This window comes from Culex quinquefasciatus, chromosome 1, assembly GCF_015732765.1.
Source record: "Culex quinquefasciatus strain JHB chromosome 1, VPISU_Cqui_1.0_pri_paternal, whole genome shotgun sequence".
Classification (NCBI taxonomy): Eukaryota; Metazoa; Arthropoda; class Insecta; order Diptera; family Culicidae; genus Culex; species Culex quinquefasciatus.
In genome coordinates, this window is record NC_051861.1 from 32,511,797 (window position 1) to 32,535,212 (window position 23,416).

A 23,416-nucleotide genomic window follows, 5' to 3' on the forward strand; every position below is an offset into this window, starting at 1 on the left:
GGGATATTGCCAAAAAAATGCCAAACTTTGAAGGTCTGTACCGAGCTCCAGGGTGCTCCAAATTTCAATGTTATGTATACCAAAAGCAGGGTTGTTACGGGAGAGTCGAAAAAAAATCCGCGCCAAATCCGCGCCGACCTAAATTCCGAAACCGCGCGAAATCCGCGCCATATAAAAAAATATCGCGATCAACATTAAAGAAATTTTATTTTTTAATGAGGAAAAACTAATACAGAAAGTATTTGATAAAAAAAACTCGGTTTATGTTTAAAAGCTCCAAAAGAATGAAAACAATAAATCCATTTTTAAAAATACCTAAAGAGACGGTAGAAGCAAAGGTCATGAAAAAATCTTCAAAATAGAAAATACAATATTTAAAAACTTAAAAATTTAACTTCAAAATATAAGCTCAAAAATAAATCCAAATCTAAAATTATAAGTAGATAAAATTTTAAATTTCGATAGTCTAAAAATTCAAAATCTACGAACTTTTATACAGTTTTCAATCCAGAATCCTCGCTAAAATTTCACTACGAAAGAAATTTAATTTCCGATATTTAAAATATTGTCTTCTCATCATTTCAAAATCTCTAACAGAAAAAATGACTTCAAAAATTGTGGCATTCAAGAATTTAAGAATTTAATTAAAAGCTTAAGAATACTAAAATTAGATTTTTTTGTTGTTTTCTATATTGTTTTGAATTTGTTGTTTTTAGTTTTTAAATTTCAACTTTTTAATTTTGATTTTTTAATCTTCAAATTTTTGGTATTTTGAGTTTCAGATTTCTAAAATTTTGAATTTAGAAATTTCAGATTTTTAAATTGAAATTTTAGAAATTTCGAACAAAAATTAATATGTATTTTGATTTTTTTTGTTAAAATCGAAAGAACTTCAAAATTTTAATGAAAATAAAAGTCAAAGCAACTAAAAACAATCTAAAACGCATTTTCTGCATGTTTGTCAATACTTAGGTATTTTGGAAACTAATGATTGCAAAACAACTGGACAGGTGTATAATGCATTTTTAAACACTTTTTCATTCAAATGTTCAAATCGTGGCTCGTAAATTCAATTTTAATTTCCCATTTTTTTGCCTCCCCTCGACTTTGGTCAGAGTTGAGGGACATAAACTTCAAAAAATAATTGCAACGGCCTAAAAAGTATTAAAACAAAAAACGTTTCGATTGTTTGAATTTCAGAAGCTTTGAATGTTCTGATCTTTTTATTTTCGCCAAGAATGTTAAAATCTTGAAAAAAAAATATTTCTACGATTAAATTCCATCTAAAATTTTAAAGTGGAGGTCAGCTTCTGTTACGTTCAATCAAGCTCATATTTGGCGCCCACCAGAACAAGCCCCAAAAATAGTTTTTGTTACACATTCTAATTTCTATATCTTCGGGAAAAGTTTGTAATATTTGATTTACAACGTTAAAAATTTAATAAATTCAGTATAAAATTAAAAATAAATAAGGTTCAAAATCATTACTCAAAACTTAAAAGAAATGAAATATTCAGAGCCGGAGATGTTAAGAAATGACAAGAAACATATAAAAATAATTTCTACATAATCTTCATCTTCATTTTTCCACGTTTCGTACTAAGAAAATACAAACAAACATTTTCAGAAGAAAATTCAATTAATAAAAATATGAAATTCTTGCACTCAAAGGAAAAAACAAATTATCGTAATTCCTGACAATATTTTTCTTAATAACTTGAAAGAAATTCTATCTCTCTCAATTAATTTATTTATCAAAATTGCCATCCGCGCGAAATCCGCGCCTGAGCAAAATTAGCCAGCAAATCCGCGCTAGATCCGCGCTATCCGCGCGAAACGCGCCATCCGCGCGATCCGCGCCGTCCGTAACAACCCTGCAAAAGATGCACAAGGACCTGGCCTACACGCCAATGACGTTGAAAATAAACGCTTCAGTGGCCAATATGCCTCAAAAGTGACATTTCTGAAAAAATCTTTCTTACGGGTTAGCTCCTGTTACGTCCAATCAAGCTCATATTTTGGATGTGGGCTTAGTTTGCCCACCGGAACAAATACACCAAAAAGTCATTTCTGTTACAATCTAATATATACATAAGGAATCGACGTAACACCTTATAATGTGGCCCTCTTAAACCTTGCGGTTTCGTCAAGGGATCCACAGGCGTGTAGGGGAAGGTGGGGCAAGACGACCATATGGGGCAAGAGGAACCAATCGCTCCTACGGCCGTAATTTGTACAATTTTGATTATTTCCAGTATGAGGAATTGTTGCTAGCAATGCAATTAGCTGATTGTACTACCGCATAACCGCCAAAACGACGTAAACGCCACGGGGCATAAGATTTAATGAAGTTTTTTTCGAAACCTTTGTTTTCTTATAATATTTGGAAAGTACAAAATAAGGCTTAGGGTTCGTTTTAAGGCTCATTTTATCAAAATGCTATTTTTGAAAAAATATGCGGAGTGAAAAGTGATTTCTTTTGTGATTTTCAAAGCCCTTCCTATATCATCGTTGATCGGAAGGCACGGCGTCGGGTGGATTGTGTTTAAATTTTTCGAATAAGGTTTAATTTTTTTGCGGTGAAAAAGCCAATTTTGAGTGCATAATTGGCAAAGGGAGCGCGTGGTCGTAAAAAAATATTCGGAGTGAAAAGTGATTTTTTTTGTGTGTGCCTTCTGTTTCGCATTTTGGTCGTGAATTGTGATATAGTTTTCGATAAAAACGATCCGAGTTCGTTAGGTTTATCGCGTAACAAAATTATTTTGATTCATCAAGAACGTCGTGTGGTGCACGAGTCTTTTTTGTGTTGAAAAGACCTTCCCATAGCTCCGTAGCTCGGAGGGCTCGACGTCGGTTGTTTGTGTGTTAAGCCCTCTCCATAGCATCGTAGCTCGAGAGGCAACGAAAATCAATACCTTATCTAGCTAACAGAAAGAAGATCGGAAGGCACTTGATGATTGAGTTCGTCGCGTCTATTCCGTAACAAATTCATGAACTAAATGATTATATAATTAAAAATCAGACTACGCTATCGTTTAACACCTCATTCTGTAAATAATCATTATTTGGCTTTATCTTTCCACAGCCGGCTGTCTAAGATTAAACCATTTCATTTAAAATTTAACAACAGCTAAACGGGAAATGTCTCATCCGCAGCATCCGATTGTTTGCCTTGAGAATAATATATAAAACCTTTCAACAAACACTATGATTTTGGGTCGCATCATCATCTTCTATGATGAATCCTGACCAAGCACCCTATCCTACTAACCAATTTTCAGGTTCCTGGCGCTTGTGGGGTGTAAGCACAGAGTAAATCAGCTGCCCTAGTAGCAACCTGCGCTAACTAACATTCCCGTCCCTTAAAATCGAGATCTACAAACTGACATGGCGGGCGCCGTTGGTGGCCAATGACTGTTACCTATTCGCAACTGATCTTATTCTGGAAATCATGGTGTTTTATCTTTTCAGCGCATTCATACATGCTGTTGATAAGGGAAACATCACTTGATCGTCGAAGCCTATGATCAGTAGTGCTGAAAGGATATTACGGTTCTGTTCATCAACGGAGAAGGACAACCATGGGTGGTCTCTCATGCTCATGCTCATTTTATCAAAATGCTATTTTTCCTAGATCAGTAGTGTCCCTACAAATGACATGCACCTATTACAAAGTATGATTTAACTTTTGGTTATTTTTGTTGAGAGCTTTTAAAAAATCTTGTTCAGGTGGGGCAAGTGTACCATATGGATTTTTAGTATGGAAAAAAAATACGAATTGCTGCAACAACATATTTTATTGGGAAATAAATACATGAAAGTACTTAAAAACTGATAAACAATCGTTAAAAAAAATTGTACATACAAAGTATAGTGATATTATGAAAATTTACTATTTATCATCGAAGTAGTATTTTTTTTCGTAAAAACGATAAATTTTTTAGTAAAATATTATTATTTAATCTAAAAATGGAAGAAACCATTCAAATACATTCTAATCTGATTTATCTAAGTGATAACAGTTTAATTGTTAGCAAATTACCATATTTTTTCATGCATTGTTCCTCTTGCCCCAACGGGTTGCTCGTCTTGCCCCACTAGTTGAGTAGAACGTACGGAAAATCAAAAATTTTAAAATCAATTTTTCACATTAAAAAACAGGATTTTTTAAAAACTTGTTTAAACAAAGTCTTAGTCAAGACCTAGAATAAGATGATTATAATAAAATCCGACAGATTTTTTAACATTTTATGGGTTATAACGAGTATTTCCTTAGCTTGTTACACTTGCCCCACTTTCCCCTATCGTTCTTTTTGAGACAAGACTCCGCCTCTCGGGTCTCCTAGGTGTGAAGGTATGACACGGGGAGAGGGTACCGAAAACCTATATTTACACATAGAATTTTTTGCGTCCGCCTCGGGATTCGAACCGGCGACCTAAATTTCCTAATTTAAAGATTCCTAAAAAAAACGTGTCCACGTGGTTTATGGATAGTCTCAACAATGGAAAAACCCACAAAAATATTACGACAAACAAGAAAAGGTTGTTTTAAAAAATAAAATTAAAAATATGTTAGAAGTCGAACTTATTTTGCAAGAACTGCTCATGTTTAAAAGAATTGAAATCTTCTCAAAACATGGTTTGGAAGTTATTCTGTTAATTAAAAAAAATTATCATCACTAAAAGGATGGATAAACCAAGGATAAACTTCACATTCTACATTTTGTCCATTCGACCTTTTTTGACCACTTTTGACCTTTTGTCTATTCGACCTTACAAACAGTTTACATTTTTAATATAACAAAATTTAGGTATCTACCTCTTTAGGAAATATTTTATGCGATGAAATTTCACAGAGATTTTTGAAAGCATATAAGGAAGAAAATTCTAAAGCACTTTCTCAGCTATTTAAAAAGAGAACTTTAGGGAGCAATTCTCTACCAAACCCGGAAATTGATTTGATTTGTATTTTTTTATTTGGCTCAAACTTTGTGGGGGCCTTCTCTATGACCAAATAAGCTATTTTGTATCATTGGTTCACCCATACTAGTCTCCATACAATTTTGGCTGCTGTCCATACAAAAATGGTATGTAAATATTCAAACAGTTGTAGCTGTACAATTCTCTACGAAATCGGCCTTTTTTCTTAAATTTTAATTTTTGTATTTTTTAATCCGACTGAAACTTTTTTGGTGAATTCGGTATGCCTAAAGAAGCCATTTTGCATCATTATTTTGTCCATATAATTTTCCATACAGATTTGGCAGCTGGCCATACAAAAATGATGCATAAAAATTCAAAAATCAGTAGCTTTTGAAGGAATTTTTTGATCGATTTGATATCTTCGGCAAAGTTGTAGGTATGGATATGGACTACACTGGAAAAAATGATACACGGTAAAATTTTGGTGATTTTTTATTTAAGGGGTTACATACATGTAGAAAATCACAAAATTTCATTTTACAGAAAATTTATTGAATCAACTTAAAAGAGGATTTATATCACTCCTGAAAGTTTCATGAAGATATTTTATGATTAAAGTAAGTTACAGGCGATTTCAGCTGAAAATTTTGTCATGCGCAAAGCGAACTGTCAAACTTTGCGAGCGTTTTTCTCTGAACACCGAGTTGATTTACGGGTGCCACGATATCTCGACATGGGATAGACAAAATTGGCTGAAATTTTGGGTGAAGACTTGCAAGACATATCCCGTGTGCATGACGAAGCGCGATTTTGAAATTTTGCATTTTATAAAAATACAAAAATCAAAAACTTGCGATTTTTTATATGAAAAATATAAAAATATTTTTATCTTTTTTAAAAATAAACTTTTTGAAAATCGGCCTTCGTCATGCACACGGGACCGGTTTAACGAGTCTTCACCAAAATTTTGAACCGTTTTGGTCAATGCAGTGTTGAGATAACGTCATGATTCGAATTCCCGGACGCTTCGAAACCCGGACACTTCATCTTGTTTTATCAATTATTTGGATATAGGTTCGCATTATGAATGTCAAAACTGTGTGATTTGATGAATTCCAATATCAACTTTTATATAAAGTTTGTTTGAACGCTGTAGTTAATGTCAAAACAATTAAATACAATAAAATTGTAAATTTACCAAAAATGCGAAACATTTCACTTGAATAGGCGTTCGAAGCACCGGGAAGGCACAGCAGAAATGTGTGGTTTCGATTTCTTAAATTCTAACAAATTTTTATATAAACCATCAATTGTTTTGATGTTAACTGCTTATTTGAGAGCTAGAGAATGCCTTTCACTAACATTTCAGTCCAAATTTGTGCAATTCATAAGTTAAATCAAGTGTCCGGAATTCGAAGCAAAAGTGTCCGGATTTCGAATCAGTTTTTAGCAGTGTCCGGGATTCGAAGCACAACAAGTGATTTTAATTTTCAAATTGTGATGAAAAATTGTTAGAAAAGACATACTTTGCATGCATTTTCTTGAAACTGACTCTTTATACTACATCCTGATGATATTTCTACATTTCCAACTTATTACATGATTTTTTGCCAGCTATAACAAAAATGATATGCTACTAAGTGTCCGGATTTCGAATCATGACGTTATCGTGGCACCCGTTTTTTGAAACTGCTAACTTCAAATACCTATATCTCGTCCATGATACAACCAAATGTCCTCAAATTTGTTTTGTTAACAGACGAAAATATATATAAAAAAAAAGTTTATGTTTGTGCTCAAACCAACCTCTGACATTTATGCCGATTTACATGTATGTAACCCCTTAACTTGATTTGCAAAAAAACACTTTTTTTTATTTTTTGATATGTTTTAGAGGACATCAAATGCCAACTTTTCTGAAATTTCCAGGTTGTGCAAAAAATCTTTGTAAAATTTTCCGATCCCTTTGTAAAATTTTCCGATCTTTTCGAAAAAAATATTTTGAAATCAAGACTAGCATTTTAAATGAGCGTAATGTTCCATGTTTGACCCTTTTAAAATGTTAGTCTTGATTTAAAAAAAATCAAAATATTTTTTTGGAAAAGATCGGAAAATTTTACGAATGTTTCATGTTTTAACATTGAAAATGGTTAAGTGGTTTTAACAATGGTCATTAGATTTTTATTAGAGATTTCAGGCATTTGCAAATATTGTTCAAACTTTCTGTAAATTTGAATATAAACATATATTTTCTTTTTTTTCCCCCTTTATTTTCTGAATTGTCCTAATCTTAACACACAACTTGAATGAAAACACTACATCATCAACATCAACATGTCGTACACGATATTTATTGCTGAAAAAAACTCATATTCAAAAAACTAACGTCTTTATTCCCTTTCCAGTGAAAGTGCTCCAATCTCCCGCCTTCCAGCAGATCATCCTCCCACAACCACTGGCTGATGCGTCGATGCCGGCCGCCGACACTCCCGCCACTTCCGACGACAAAACCAAGAAACCCCAAATGGACAGTCCCGCCACCAGCAAGGACACCCCAGACGATCCAACCCTCAAACTGGTCACACGGGTTCTGGACACCCTGCGACCAGCACCGATTCCGGTGCCATTGTCCGTCGCGGCACCTGCCCCAGCAGCGGTCCTGTTGCTTCCCCAGCGCCGTGCCCTACCCGGATGTCCGCTGTGCGATGCCTCCGTGTACAGTTACTGTGACTTTAAGGTGTTCCACGACGGGTGCTGTTGCGGAACGGCCAATGGAGGAGGTTACGGTCATGGGGGTGGTGGTGGCGGATTTGGGGGAGGATTCGGAGGAAATGGTGAGTGACTTTTTTTTTGATACAATTAACAGTTCACAAACGCATACTTTTCTGTTGACTAACATTTTAAAAGGGCCAAACATTGAATATAACGCCCATTTAAAATGCTAGCCTTGATTTAATTTTTTTTTCAAAATATTTTTTTCGAAAAGATCGCAAAATTTCACGAATGTTTCATGTTCTAACATTGAAAATCGGACTATTAGTTGCTGAGATATCGACATTACAAAATGGTGGGTTGTTTTGGTGAGACTTAGAAAACTTCAATTTTCGTGTTTCTTTTCCTTAAAGCGGTTGTATCTCAGCAACCCGAGGTCCAACCTTCAATGTCTCTTAGACAATTTTATAGCAAATTTTCTGAACGTTTTGAAAAAAAACATTTTTAGAAATGGTCACTTGTGGTCACTATTTTTAAAAATCGAAAAACTGCAAATATTTCGCTAAAATCAAACAGTTAAAATATCTTGAAAACAGATCCCTTTATCAAAAAATCTGTAGAGTACTTTTCGATTGGAAATTTAATTTTACATTAAAAAATTACCTCAAATTTGTTTTTGCATGAAATTTATATTTGTTGTCCCCTTAAAACTTATCAAAAAATCTCGAAAATCAAAAAATACGTATTTTGGGCAATTGAGTTTTTGTAAAAAAAAGTTGATTAAAAATTCTGATTTTTTTTCCGTGTACCTAGTTTTTTCTCAATAGCCCTCAACAATACCTACAACTTTTACGAAGACACAAAATTGATCAGAAAATTCACTCAAAAGTTACAGCTGTTTCAATATTTACGTACCATTTTTGTATGGACAGCAGCCAAAATTGTATGGAGACTTGTATGGGTGAACCAATGACACAAAAAAGCTTCTTTGGTCATAGGGAAGGCCCCCACAAAGTTTGAGCCAAATCAAAAAATACAAATAAAATCCATCTTCGGTTTTGGTAGAGAACTGCTCATATGCAGTTACTGATTTTTCAGCAATGTTTTTGTTCATTGCCGAATTCCATCGAAAGTGATGATCACTGAGTCGCATTCAGGTATGTATTTTACTGAAATGGCAATCCATAATTGCTACCGGATCTTTTCCGGGAGAGATCCGCAAAATGATTCGGCATCAAATTGCATTGATTCGACGTTTGCTTAAGGACGTAATAGACTACGAAAAAAAAAACAAACAAACTCGCAAACAAACACATTTTTGACAGTTTGGCAGTTTACCTTCACTTGTTTGCAGAAACGCCAGCCTACATACATTTGGCATCGTTTGCGATTTTGGCAAACTGACAAAAGAGCAATTCTCTGAGATTTTGGTCATTGGATTTTTTTGTATTTTTTTAATCCGGCTGAAATTTTTTTGGTGCCTTCGGTATGCCCATTAGTTCGTTCATATAACTTTGATAAAGTGCACCGTTTTAAGTTATAGCCATTTTAAGGTTGTTGTTGTTGTTAATTCATTTATTTCTGGCAGCTTTAACCTTCTTGGTCATTCGCTGCCCTTAGTATTAAATATAAACTAAATTTGTTATTCTAACTTGTGTAATACTAGTTTTTCTCCGTACGCTGGTCGTCACTTGCTATTTGCTGGTTTGTTGGCCTCCAACGTTGGGCCTGCTGGGCCTTGTCACCAATACTTGTCCGAGGGGACAGGGGGTGTTCAATTCCCCTTTGTGCGTCCTCTTCCAACTGGGAGCCCAGGAGCTTTTTTGAAAATAGCCCAGGTAACTTTTTTGAAAATAGTCGCAGTTTTTCATTTTTTTAAAAGTGCCCATGTTTGCCCACCTTTGAAAAAAATATTTTTAAAAGGCTGAGAAAATTCTCTGTATTTTGCTTTATTGAAAGTTAGTTGCTGAGATATTGCCATGCAAAGTTTAAAAAACAGGAAAATTGATGTTTTCTAAGCCTAAAGCAAACTACCCACCATTTTCTAATGTCGATATCTCAGCAACTAATGGTCCGATTTTCAATGTTAAAACATGAAACATTCGTGAAATTTTCTGATCTATTCGAAAAAAATATTTTCAAAATTTAAAATCAAGACTAACATTTCAAAAGGGCGTAATATTGCATGTTTGGCCCGTTTGAAATGTTAATCTTGATTTTAATTTTTTGAAAATATTTTTTTCGAAAAGATCGGAACATTTCACGACTGTTTCATATTTTAAACATTGTACATCGGACCATTAGTTGCTGAGATATCGACATTAGAAAATAATGGTTTGTTTGGGTGAGACTTAGAAAACATCAATTTTCCTGTTTTTTAACCTTTGACCCTTTTAAAAATATTTTTTTCAAATGTGGGCAAACATGGGCACTTATTTAAAAAAATTAAAATCTTCAACTATTTTGAAAAAAAGTTACCTAAAAAGGGCTTTAATTTGAAAACGATGCACTTTATTAAAAATTCACTAAAGTACTTTTTGATTGCAAATTCAATTTTAAAACTGAAGTTGAAATTTTTTTGCGGCCAATATTTCGATTTTTTTTTGAAAAAATCTGTATTGATTCAAAAAATCATAACTCGGTCAAAGATTTTTTGCCCATTCTGGAAATTTCTGAAAAGTTATGGAGCAGCCGTGACTGACTGGTTACGGTGTTCGCTTTGTAAGCGAATGATCCTGGGTTCGATTCCCATCTGCTCCAAACGAGAAAGATCAGGAAATATGAATTTTTGAAACTCTTAACATGAACGAAACATTAAAGTCGCTCGAACCGGGGTTCGATACCCCGTCCTTTGGATTGGTAGAATTAGGAATACTACTACTACAAACTATATACGTGCTGGGTCTTTGTCCATTTGACAAGGACTCGGAAGTGCTAAATGACGTTTGAATCCGATTGATGCAAACGTTCTTTAGGGCGGGGCTTGTCGATTCAAGCTGAAATACCTCGCGCACGGCTAGCCTGCGTAGAAATGGGTCACCGAAGCTCGGCAGAGCTAACACCTACCAAATGCCTATGCGAGTTATTTGCATGTATAGAATTTAAAATCTAAAATACATGGAAACAACTCAATTTGTAAGAAGCGACCGCGTGGTCCCGTTTGGTTGGTTGCACACACACACACAAACATTCTGGAAATTTCTGAAAAGTTGGCATTTGATGTCCTCTAAAACATATCAAGAAAAAAAATAAAATAAGGGTTTTTTTCCAATCAAGTTTTAGTTGCAAAAAATGAAATAAAAAAAGCCAATTTTTTTTACCGTGTATCATTTTTTTTCAGCGTAGTCCATATCCATACCTACAATTTTGCCGAAGACACCAAATCGATCAAAAAATTCCTTCAAAAGATACAGATTTTTGAATTTTCACATATTATTTTTGTATGGACAGCTAACAAATGGGTATGGAAAATTATATGAACGAACTAATGATGCAAAATGGCTTCTTTGGGCATACCAAAGGCACCAAAAAAGTTTCAGTCGGATTAAAAAATACAAAAATTAAAATTAAAGAAAAAAGACCGATTCCGTAGAGAACTGCTCAAAAGTGCGAGTTTGTTTGCCAGAGTCTAATAGCTCCTTGAGAGAGCCGAAAAGTTTTGTTATGTTACTGCTTGCTTCGTTTTGCCATTCCAACAAGACGATTGCTGCTTGTTGCCACTCCGTTGTGAAACTGCTAACCGTTTGTACCATTCTCAATTGACGAAACGGCCTACTTTTCATCGCATAAAATAGCAGTACTGAAAAGAACTTTTTTGCAATTCCGTCGTGGAACTACTTACTTTTCCTGTCATTCTTGAACGACGAAATAAATGCTGAAAAGTTCTACTCAGCACTTGTTTTGAAAAGTAACACTTTTCAACATTTTTTTTATTTAAACGATTTATTGACAAAATACATGAAAATTTGACATAAAATTTCACTCAGCGTGTGTTTTTTGGAATTGCAAAAAATGTTGTATGGAACTCGTTGCAAAACTTGATTTTTTCAGCACTCTTCGTATTTATCCAACTCGGTGAACCTCTTTGGATAAATGTACGACTCGTGCTGAAAAAAATCTTTTTTTGCAACTTGTTGCATAAACTACTATTTTGTAGTTGCTGCAGGATATGTAGATTAGATAAGGTAAGACGGGTTTTCCCAACTGTTAAAATAGTTAACACGAAACCCGGATTTTATACGGAGATTTTCAGATTTTTTTGTCTGTCAAGCATTCCAAAATCAACGGTAAAACGCGTTTAGTTGAATTTATTTTTTTGAAAAAAATATGTTTGTTTCAAAAGCGTATTTTGGTTCAGTTTGGCATGCAAGAAATATAAAAAGATAAAAACTGAAATAAAAAGCCAAATTTTTTAATAATTTGGATGATAACACCAGTACACTTGTTTTTCAATCATAAGTTTTCACAATATATTTTAATATTGACGAAAAACTTAACATTAAATTTATTAAAATTTTGAAGTTTTTCGAAAACATTTTTTTGCCCCTGATTTTCAGGCATAAACTTTGAAAAATGTTTGCAACGGCTCAACTTCTGCTTGATTTCTATTTTTTTGAGTTTCAAAAATACTTGGAATTCAGAACATTTATTGACCATGCCTTATAAGTTTTAGAATCAATAAAGAGTTTCATGCAGTGGAATGCCACATTAAATCGAGTATCACATCGCTTTTCAAAATAAAGATTAACACACGTTTAGAGAATAAACTAGAAGATAGTTTTTATTTAATATGTAGACTTACCACATCAATCTTCATTCTTTCTTCCAGGCCTCGGTGGCTACGGCGGCTGCGGCTACCAGGAGGACTGCAGCTTTCTGTACGCCAACTCGTGCTACGAGCACCAGCTGATCGTCAACTGCTGCTGCAACTCACCGTACTGAGAGGTGGAGGGACGTTTTCACAACTCACAACGGCGACAAACAACGAGATCGAGCGTTTGAAGTATATAGAATCTTTCTCGCGGGGAGAAATATTTTTGCTTTATTTTTTTCTCTTCCTCCGGAAAGCACTCGCGCAACGGAGCCTTTCCAACGCTATGAAAATACAAATTGTTGCTGAATAATTTTAAACTTAAATAGTTTCTCATCTCACGTTCACGCTCTCTAACTTTCACAAGTTTTTTTTTTTTCATCCATTAAGAAGCGATCATCACTGCACTGTAAAATCAATAAAGTGTGTGCTGATAATAGGTTAGGCAAAAATCAAAGTTCTTTCACTGACTGACTTTCCTTTCCACTTTAAAACTGTCCGATTCCACGCTGTTCTGCTTCTTAGACATAATTTAAGAGTTATTTTGTTTTTCGTAATATTAGTTCCTATAGGAAATATGGATGCTCGTAATATAGTTTTACACTACAATGAATAAGAGTAATTCTATATAATAGCAGCATGAACAAATCTTGTTAAGAGTTGCCTTTTGGGAAAGGCGTTTCGTGATAAAGAGAGAGAGAGATTAATCGTCTATCATGTTGGCTTACTAATTGGTGCGATTTTGTCGTTCTTTTTTTCCACAAAATGTTCCTCCAAAACAGTACAATCCAAGAATAAATTTTGCGAGTCGTAGTTGCCAAAAATTCCAAGCCACCAACTCGCGTAGAAAATTGTTTCTTTATCACATGCTTACATTCTTGTTATTACAGCTAGTAAAATATGATTGCTGTCCCCACACCGCGATCGAATTCGGGCGGTGACAAATAAAAAAATCGCATCTTAAAATTCGTCCTTCTTCTCCAAGAAAACCAAACAAAAAACACACAAAACGAATCTACCATAAAACAACCAAGCTGACTCACTCCACGTCGTCCTTGTACTTTTCCCGCGCCTCGGCCCTCGCGTCCGGCACCAGCTGGTTCTTGACGCCGCCCAGCACGTTGCTGGTGGCTTGCGTGGCCAGCACGATCGGCTGCACCACAATCGGCGGAATCTGGCGCATCACGGCCCCGACCGCCCCCGTGTAGCCCTTCTGGTCGTGCTCGAGGGCGGTCAGTTCGACCAGGTTGTGGGCGGTCTCGGAGATGCCCTGGAAAAAGAAGAAGCAAAATTGCATTGCTGATTTTCTAGACAAGCTCAAGTCGTGTACAAACCTCCCGCACGATCTGAATGGCGTTGGTCATGCCCTCGCGGATGTCCTGCGGCGGGTGCAGCCGCTTCCGCTTGCCCTTCTTGTTGCCCCGGCCGCGGCGAACCGAAGGGCCCGGGGATACCATGTCGTACGCGGTTTCGGCCGTAATCTGAGGAATTGAAAAAAAGAATAATCATTTCAGAAACATTTTCAGATTTTTTATTATTCATTTTCAAAAAAAAAACTCAGATTCAGGTTTTTTTCTCAATCATATCAATTTAAAGAAAAACATCATTAAAATCAAGCAAAACAGTGTAAATAGGACAATTTAATTTTGTAAGCAGTTAAATATGTGAAAGTAACATGAGCAGAACAGACTCGAAATATACCATCGGGGCCGACAAGGATTGAACCCAGGCCATTTAAATTTGAAATATATTGTTTTTTTTTTAATTCAAATATTCACATTTTTTAAATTATAAATATTTAAATTTAAAAATTTCACATTTCATGTTTTCAAATTTTAAAATTTTTCGAATTTTAGAATTATCGGAATTTTTTTTTAAATTTTATTAAATTGAAAATTAAAATATTTGATTGTTTTTATTTTAGACTTTTTTTTTAAATTTTTTTATGTTTGATTTTTTTGTGTTTGAAATCTACGATTTGTTATTTTATTAATATCACAAATTTTTTTAATTGATATATTTCTTGAGTTTACAATTAAGATTTTTTAAACTAGGCCGTTGCAAATATTTTTCAAAGTTTATGTCACTCCCCCCCCCCCCCTCTCCTCCTTTAAAATTGGTCTGAAAAATTAGGGGGCAAAACAAAATTTCCATGGAAATAGAAGTTTAAACAATTGAAAACAATCCAAAATTTCAAACTTCAGTATTTTCCATTTTTTATTTATTTTGGAAACATTTACTTTTAGTATAGTTAAAATTTCCATTTTTTTAAATTATTGATATTTATATTTTTTTAATTGTTGAATAACGCTATCTTGTCAAAAATTTACTTAAGGAGGTAATAGACTAGTGCGTCCATCCCGGGAATTCCCGGGACAAAAATCCCGGGATTTTTCCAAAACCGGGAATTCCCGAATCCCGGGAATTTTCATAATTTGTCCCGGGAATTCCCGAAATTGAAAAAAAAAACAAATTTTGGTCTGAAAATTCAAATTTTGTTGTAGAAATAGATGAACAGTAAAATACATAGTAATCGATACGAACTTTAAAGCATTAAAATTTGTATTCGGCATATTGCTTATTGCGAGATAAAATCACGTTTTTCCTTCGCTGTGAGTGGCAGGAGATTATAGCCGCCTAACTACCGCGGTGTAAAAATCAGCAAGTTGAACTGAAATTCTACGTTGGTTTGGCTGTCAACTTGGTTTGTTTTGAATAATTTCCAAAAAGTCAGCTGAAAACTCAAGGCAACCTTTGACAACAGCCAAAATTTTGTTCTACGGTTGTCATGCGACCATTATCCTGCGGTCGTATCAACGCGCGTGAACTCTAATTATTGACGCCCGCAATAATATATCAGCTTTAATTTGACTGATAAGAGAAAATTGATTATAATTTAGTCATAGATCCGCAAAATGCCTGGCGCAATAAATATTTTCTATTTAATATTTCGTATTTTTGAAGACTATTTACCATATTTATATTTATGATATTATAATTGAAAATAATCATCTTAAATTATTTTTCATTAAACTCCGGATTTTGGGGCAAGTAACGAAATAAGACAGCTATTTAAGAAAAAAAATGCATCGTGTTTTGAATAACATTGGTTAAAACAGGAACAGAAAAAAAATTAGTACACCGATTTCCAAATGTATTGCTCTGAAATCTCCTGTACCTTTTCAGCTTCTATTCCTGATTTTCCCTAGTTGACGGTAGTAACTTAAAGAGAATTATTAAAATATGTTTTATATAAAATAAAACATTCAACAGTTATCTAAAATTTTGCATTGACTGTTTTTTTAAATATGAAGGACAATAGCTTATAGGAACTTTTTTTTCAAAAAAAAAAACTCTTGTGTTGTTGTCGCTTTTCGTTTTTGTAGATATTTTCAAAGAAATTTGTCTAGCTTTTCTAGTTATGGCATATATTAAAATATATAGAAGAAATTTATTTATAAAACGCTTATTTAAATTGAATAACATTGAAAATTTAAATTTGAACTTTTTTTTTAAATAAAAAAAAACAATTTTTATTTCTTTTAAGTTATTTAAAAACTGTCGTCCTTGTTTAGATTGAAGTGTAGATTGTCACCAATTATTATTATTGAGCTTGAAAACATATCAAATATTATGAAAACATACATTTTATGACTGCTTAAAAAATTTCCCGGGATCACGGGAATTCCCGGGATTTCAAAAATATTTTTCCCGTTTCCCGGGAAATTCAAAACCCGGGAAAATTGGACGCCCTATAATAGACTATGACAAACAAACAAACGCGCAAACTTGTTTGCGGCAAACTCCCAAACAACGAAATATGTATGCAGGATGACGTTTCTGCGAACAAATTCCGGCAAACAAACAAAGCAGGCAAACTGTCAAACTGTCAATAAACGCGAGTTTGTTTGTTTGTTTGTCATAGTCTAATACTTCCTCAACTCTTTCAAAGCTGAGAGTTAGTTTCTTTTTTTTTGTATCAGAATCTCTGTTAGGGGAACAGCATCTAATTCCAGCGTGCCTCTAATGTTGGCAGGTCAGAACTTTGACATTCAATTAAAGCTCATTAAAAGCGATTTCAACTGAAATCGAGTGATAAATAGCTCAATAAGAAGTGAGCAAGCAAGTTTCTATCAAAAGTTTTGCAAAATTAGTTGTTTAAATAGTGAAAATCAGCAAATTGGATGGAGTTAGGAGCGAGTGCTTAACCTGCCAAAGATACGAGAATTTCCCCTAGTTAAGAGTCGTGGAATTATTTATTGGGAAACCAACTCAACTAAATAAATAATAATCCACGATTTTTCTTAAAGTGTCATGACACAGAACCATCAGAGCATTAAAACAATACAGGGGAACTTTTTGCTGCATCGATGCACCCTGACGAGTTTTGTTTATTTCTAGAGTTTGTTAGTTAGTTAGAAACCCATAGTCTCACACATTTTTTTTTTAATTTCTGAACTTTGACATTTTCGACTGCTTGATTTTTTTTATTTTCTGATTTTTTTTTCTAAATTCAAATTTAGCGTAACGCTATGAAGGACACTCCCTTAACCTTCAAAATTAAAATTTTGCGTTACGTTATAAATCGAGCAAGATAGAAATGCAGTCTCTTCGAAAGTTCCTCTTGTTTTCTGCGAGAGTTCACTCATACATTCACAGAAAAATCATCAAATGCTTTAAAGCACGCGATCACTTTTTGGGGTCAAACATTTTTTTATTTTTAAAGATTTAATTTTTAGTCGAGATATAAATGGTTTAAACAAAAAAATTCAGTGGAAAATCGTGTGTAATTTTTAGTTCAAAAATTTTGTTCTGTTTCAGTTGAAAGTAAAATAAAACCCTTCTTCCATCGAGAGTTTATACAGTTTCACTAATAGATAAAATGTCAAACGCATTAAAGTGTGCTATCACATTTCATAGCCAATACATGTTATTAAGCTATGTGTGAACACTAACAATAAAGTTTACTTGACGGGAAAGTTGATAATTTGATTTGACAAGCACATCCCGTAGGATCGCAGTTTGGATGGCACGTCGACGACAGATTAAAAATTGATCAGAATTTCAGCTGTTTTCTTAAAAAAGGGAAATAATGGGAGGTTTTGCATGAAAACCTGCCATATTATATTAGAAAGGCTCTGAAATGACCTTTCTTGTGGATTAAGAATTCTCAAGATCTGACTTACCCATCTAAAATTACAAGCAGTTTAAAAAATGGTCTGAATTTACATAACCTCAAATGGTCGGGTCTGATCGCCATGAAAAAGCCGTGAAGAGGGATGCCATTTTCCTCAAAGGCGGTGTATGTATAATCTTGACAAAAAGTCTGTAGGTAGTCTGTTTTTTTACTCATCACTTATTTTTATTAGGACCTTAGGTGCTGCGATCACGTTAGGGGAGATCCATAAACCATGTGGACACTTTAGGGGGGGTTGGAATCACTCTGTAAATGAGAGGAAGGCACCAACCACCTAAAGGTGGATCAAGTAACGATTTTTCAGTACATTAATCGTAATAACCAGCCATTTTAAAAATGCAAGCACAGCTTGAAAAAATTTACGATTCACCCACCTGCAGCAAATGAATGATCCGTGTGGTAATTTCGAGCGCCGCCAGTGCCGTCCTAGCCGTAAAGCTTTGCGCTCCGCGCTGCAGCCCCCGCACGATCCGTCCGTCCTTTTGATACTGCTCGATCGGCAGCCAGAACAGATCCCAAATACCTTGGACTGAAACAGATACAAGACATTAGTTCTACTTGAAATAGACATTCGGAGAAGTTATCTTACAGAGTTGCACCAGCGAGTACATCGGCCCGACACCGCCCAGAATCTTCGGCAGTTGCTTCTTCTTGATGTCCTGGAGCCACTCCTGCAGCAGGAAGTTCAGCAGACGGTCAACGCCCAGAATTCCGTGCCGGTAGGAGATTTTTTTCAGCTTGATCTCCGAGCACTGCAGCTGGCCCAGTCCCATCAACAGTCCGGCCAGCGGTCCGTGGGACAGTTCAACGCGCTTGCCGTGGTAGTCGATCCGGATGGGCACGTCCGGGCCGAAGATCACGTTCCGGAAGTAGATCGGGGGCGAGTCGTCGCCCATTTCGGTGCCGGTGTCCTGCGGGTTCTCTTTGTTCTTTTCCTCCTCTTCGATGAGCAGCATTAGATTTTCGGAGACGAGCTTGCGGGCGGCAAGTTCCTGGGCCGCTTCCGGAAGTTCCACCATCATGACCGGAGGTTGGTGCGAGGGAGTCGTGGAAGATTGGCTGGCCCGACTAGAGGTTTGCTGGTACTTGCCTGTTTCGGTGGTTTCGCTGAGGTCACCACCACCGCCGAGCAGGTTGAAGAAGTTGACCAGGAAGAGGAGCGAGTCTTGGTCGATGTTGAGTCGGATTGGGAGGATCGAGATGCGAAGGCAGCATTCCTGCGCCGGAAGAACCGGGTTTGGGCGAAGGTGAAGCGCCTTGACGACCACCATGTGGTTGTTGCCCTTGCTCGGGCGTTGACCCACGCTGGACTGGTAGAGGAATTTCTTGATGTCCGAGATGGCGAGTCGGTCCCAGATTTCCAGCTCCGTGATGAGTAGCACCTGACGGGAGGCCTGCTCCGCGTTTGGTGGGTACACTTCGTGTGAGAACTTGACCTTGTTGATCTGAACCTCCATCATGACGTCATGCTTGCGCTCGAGACCGCCGCGACTCTTCCAGGTTTGCTTTTGGGTTACGGGTCCAAACGTGACCGCTGGTGAACCCTTCGAGTAGCTGACCCCGCTCTTGTAGGCTTCCGACATTGGCAGGTGGGCAAAACTGTGTTCCGACTTTTTCACCTTGGGCTTCTTGCGGTCCTCTTCGGTTTGGAAGTCATGACCTCCGTACAGATGCCACGTTACAGACATCTCACAGATGGTGTAGCGAGTGACAGCCATCGGGAAACCTTGCGGAGCAAGCAGCAAGTCGGGCTTGCCCGATGGAACACTAAAGTGGTTGTCCACGATGCGGATGGGTTCTTCCAGCACCGGGACTTCCTGGTTGCTACAGTGAGGCCGTTCCTCGTCGGCAATGAAACAGAAATCTTCATCCGTGTCCGAACTGACCTTCCTTGCGACGCCCGATGCGGCCTTACTGTCCACGTTGGTCGGATGCTTCCGCACATCCCCCAAATCCATTGTCACTTGTGGCAGCGCTTCCACAGCTTCATCGTCCTCCTGCTCCTTTTGCATTCCCATCACCGAACACTCAAAGTTGAGCAGCTCCCGCATTTCCGTATTCACCGATCCGGTATCCTCGGAGCGATCGTCAAACTGCCGCTGCTTCAAGTAGTGATCATCGTCCTGGTACGAAGACGGCACGCTGGACCCCTCATCGATGCTCAACGAATCATCATCCGAAGTGAACCGCCTCTTATTGCTGTGATCCGACACCAAGTTGTTGACCAGCTTCTTCCTCGCCGCCGCCCGATTCTGATCCTCATCCGGAAAGAAGAACACCTCAACGCCCTCCCCGTCGGCCAGCAGCTGATCATCCCTCGAAGAATCACTGAACGTACTCTGCAGCGACATGCTCTCCTCCATCGCCTCAGCCATCAACGTATTAACCCGTTGCTGCTGCTTCGGCGTCACTTCCGGCGCCGACTGGCTCGGCTTAACCGGCAACAGATCCGCCTCCCGTTCCGATCCCATCGGAAGCCCCCCAACGCTACTGGTGTCATCTCCGATCTCACTAGATCCGTCATCCTGCACCACCAGATCACCCTCCGAGGCCAGATAGCCAATCAGTTGAGCGAGGGCCCGGCCAGAATCGGCACAGGTTCGCACGTGCACATCGTTGATGGCCGTCCGCAGGTCAAACTTGGGGAACGAACTGGTCGCCTTCTCGTTCAACCGGAGCGATATCTCGAACAGGCCCAGCTCTACCAGGCACACCAGGTCGTTGGACGGGACCACCGTGACCTGTTGGTATTGAATGAGCGAAGGAAAGTCTTGGTTACAATTCCGGAGGATGTTGGGTGTACGTTTCCAGTGGTGGTCAAAGTCTCATGAGTGAAACAATATGCGTTTGTTTGTCTGTCAAATGAAATGACGTCGTCTAAAATTGTTATGTCATGAACAGAGAGGGTGGGTCAATGGGCAAACAAATCGATCGGCAGAATGCCGCGCTGCAGAATGTTTCAATAGGCAGAAAACGGATTGGCAGAATTTCAAATGTCAGAGTCTATCAGTCAGACAAAATGAAGCGGAATTTCAAAGCTTTTGTTGCGGAGCGAGGTAGAATGAAGCGGAATTTCAAAGCTAGTCAAAAATGATCGACAGAAATGATAGACCATTAGATCGTTGAAAAGCAGAAATAATTTTCGACATAAATATGTGATCGCAGTATCAAAATACAGGAAAATTATTCAGTATCAAAGGTTGATCGGCAGAATGGATCAATAGGCAGATAATTAAATGGTAAAATGATTTATATTCCAAGAAAATTATTCGGCAGAAAAATATAATCAGCAGAAGACCAACAAACGAGAAACTAAAAGGCAGAATCATTAGAACGTTGGAAATTCTTCGACAGAAAACATACGTACGTTTGGCATAAAATTGAAAGGCAGAATGATTTAAATGCATGAATTTCATTTGGCATTACTGGAATGTTATAGTCAGAAAAAGTCAATAGGGAGAAAGGATCAAAAGGCAGTTTTGTATTCGAAAGAGAGTCAGTAGAAAAAGGAGAAAAATAGAAGCGGAATTTTAAAAAGGCAGGAAAATGTTGACGAACAAAAAGGGCCAATCAACTGAAAATTCAATGGCAGTATTTTTTTGGGCAGAATGACTCAACCAGCAGCAAATTATAACTTATTTAGCAGAAACATGGTTTAAATGCATTTTTTTACAGCAAATAATACAAAAGAAGAATATGTAATCGACACGAAAAATTGAACAGGAAGGAAAGACAAAAAACATAGTGGCTGAATTATTTTATCAGCAAAGCAAAGCAATCCACTTTAACGACCCCCGGGTCTTTTGTGGTCTCTATTGCAAGTTTCTGCTCATTTCTAGGCGTCCGATGGTTATCTGTGGTGAGTCACCCAAAACCTCTTTTACGCAAATGGACCGACGTTTTACTTCCCCATCCGATAGAAGGCCAGGAGGATAAAGCGGGAATCGAACCCGCGCCCCACAGCAACTTAGCGATCGGCAGCCGAAGCCGCTAACCACCGCGCCACGAGGACCCCGATCAGCATACAGGTTCAATAACAAAAAAAAATGGCAAGAAGAATTTTCGTAAAAATGTATCCACCGGCAGACAATGATCAAAATGCAGAAAAAATATTCTACAGAAAGGGTTAAATGGGGTAAAGTTATTTAGGTAAAAGATTTAATCGGCAGAATGACTAAGCGACAGGAATAATAATCGGCAGAAAAAGTTGATCAACAGAAAGGGTGAATAAGCAGAAAATTTAATCGGCAGAAAATTATTAAAAGGACAAATTTGTAAAAAACAGAAAAATTAAGGGATAAAAAAAATTATAGACAGAAAGACAACAAAATTTATTCGTCAGAAAAGGTGGTTTGGCAGGAAGTTTCAATAGCAGAATTCAGAAAAGGGAGAAAATGTTTGCGGAAGAAATAAGTTGATCGGCAAAAAACATGAAATGGCAGAAAATAAAAAGGCAGAAAACCGAGCAACTGTCAAAAATACACGTCAAAAAGGCAGACTGACTGGCAGCTTTCCTGGTCGAACGTCAATTTTCCTTACCTTATTGTCCTCTTTCGCGACCTTCTTCGGCTCGTCACTCCCCGCTACCGGAACAATCTGCGGCGCCAGACTGAGCGTCGCATCTTCCGCGATAAACCGCAACGTCAATCCCGTACACTCCGCCGCAATGTTGCTGCTGATCATGAACGAGCTCACGGTGATGACCGCCCGGTACGGGAAATACAGCGGCCGATAGTCGATGGCACAGTCCCACAGGTGCAGGTGCATCTCGGTGATGACCCCGAGCGGCGTGTAGCCCTGGACGGGATAGTCCACCACGTCGAACATGTCCTGCAGCTGGGTGAGCCACGAGTGCTGCGGAAGGGTCGAGTGGTGCCGAAGCGTGGTCAGTTGAATGCCGGCCGACATCCGGATGCGCTTGATGCTCTGCTCGGGGAGCGCTTTGATTTGGATAGCCAGCGAGAACATTTCCCGGTTTGGACAGCCTCGCTGCTCGTGTGGGGTTAGGTTTCGAGGCGTTGGATAGAGAGTGCTGAGGATGTACGCTGGAAGCACGCTGTTGACCAGCCGAAGCGGTGGATTGTTGGCCGGGGTTGGTATGAGCCCTGTTGGAATGGGTTAATGAGGTTAATGCAGGTGAGAACAATAGCAACTAGGAACTTACCACAATGGTAGATATCCGCTGCCTTGCCCTGGATACAAAGGTAGCCAAGGTTGGAGTTGCCGTGAAAGCCGTTCACCGAGAAGATGTACGTCGACTGCAGCTTGATGATGAACTCGCCGAGCTGTCCCGGAATCACGTGGTTCTGGGCGTCCTGAAACAACAAAACTTGATGAATCCATTCTCAGTAGTTTGACCCTGCTAAACATACCCGCACTGGAGCGAACATCGTCAGCATGCCCTGGCCAATGTTGAGCTGGAACGCGATCGCGTTGCTCCGGTCCACAAAGGACGCCTTTCGATGGGACGACGCCTGGTGCCTTCGGTTTTGTTGCTGGTGGTGGTGCTGGTGATGGGACTGCTGGGCCGGATTACGTCCGCTGCGGTCGTAAACCGAGTAGAAGATTCCGTCCGAGTCGGACTCCGACTCCGAGTTGGTCGCGGACGAGCTGGAATCTGAAAATTTGAAGGAGATCGTTTGATAGACTATTTTGAAATTCACTACGAATGTTAGTATAAAGCTTTTATACTAGCAATCAGGATGTATTTTCCGCAGCAGAAGAAGCAAAAATTCAGCACGAACTTCACTATGAATCAATTGCCACATTACTCA

General features: G+C 37.8%; 2 protein-coding genes across 3 annotated transcripts in view; one reads left to right on the top strand and one right to left on the bottom strand.

Moving 5' to 3' along the window:
* The window catches only part of LOC119765183 (DEAD-box ATP-dependent RNA helicase 30), a 29,080-nt gene extending 16,196 nt beyond the window's left edge, over positions 1–12,884 (top strand). For both annotated transcript variants that reach the window (XM_038248545.1, XM_038248544.1), the window contains exons 3-4: positions 7,329–7,757; positions 12,464–12,884. In XM_038248545.1, coding sequence (XP_038104473.1) covers positions 7,329–7,757; positions 12,464–12,576 — 542 coding nt within the window. In that variant the 3' untranslated portion in view covers positions 12,577–12,884. The remainder of the gene's footprint in view (positions 1–7,328; positions 7,758–12,463) is intronic.
* The window catches only part of LOC6048165 (autophagy-related protein 2 homolog B), a 72,069-nt gene continuing 61,284 nt past the window's right edge, over positions 12,632–23,416 (bottom strand). Inside the window, 7 exon segments of the mRNA XM_038248543.1 lie at positions 12,632–13,715; positions 13,780–13,926; positions 18,017–18,171; positions 18,232–20,383; positions 22,182–22,747; positions 22,807–22,957; positions 23,015–23,259. Coding sequence (XP_038104471.1) covers positions 13,485–13,715; positions 13,780–13,926; positions 18,017–18,171; positions 18,232–20,383; positions 22,182–22,747; positions 22,807–22,957; positions 23,015–23,259 — 3,647 coding nt within the window. The 3' untranslated portion in view covers positions 12,632–13,484.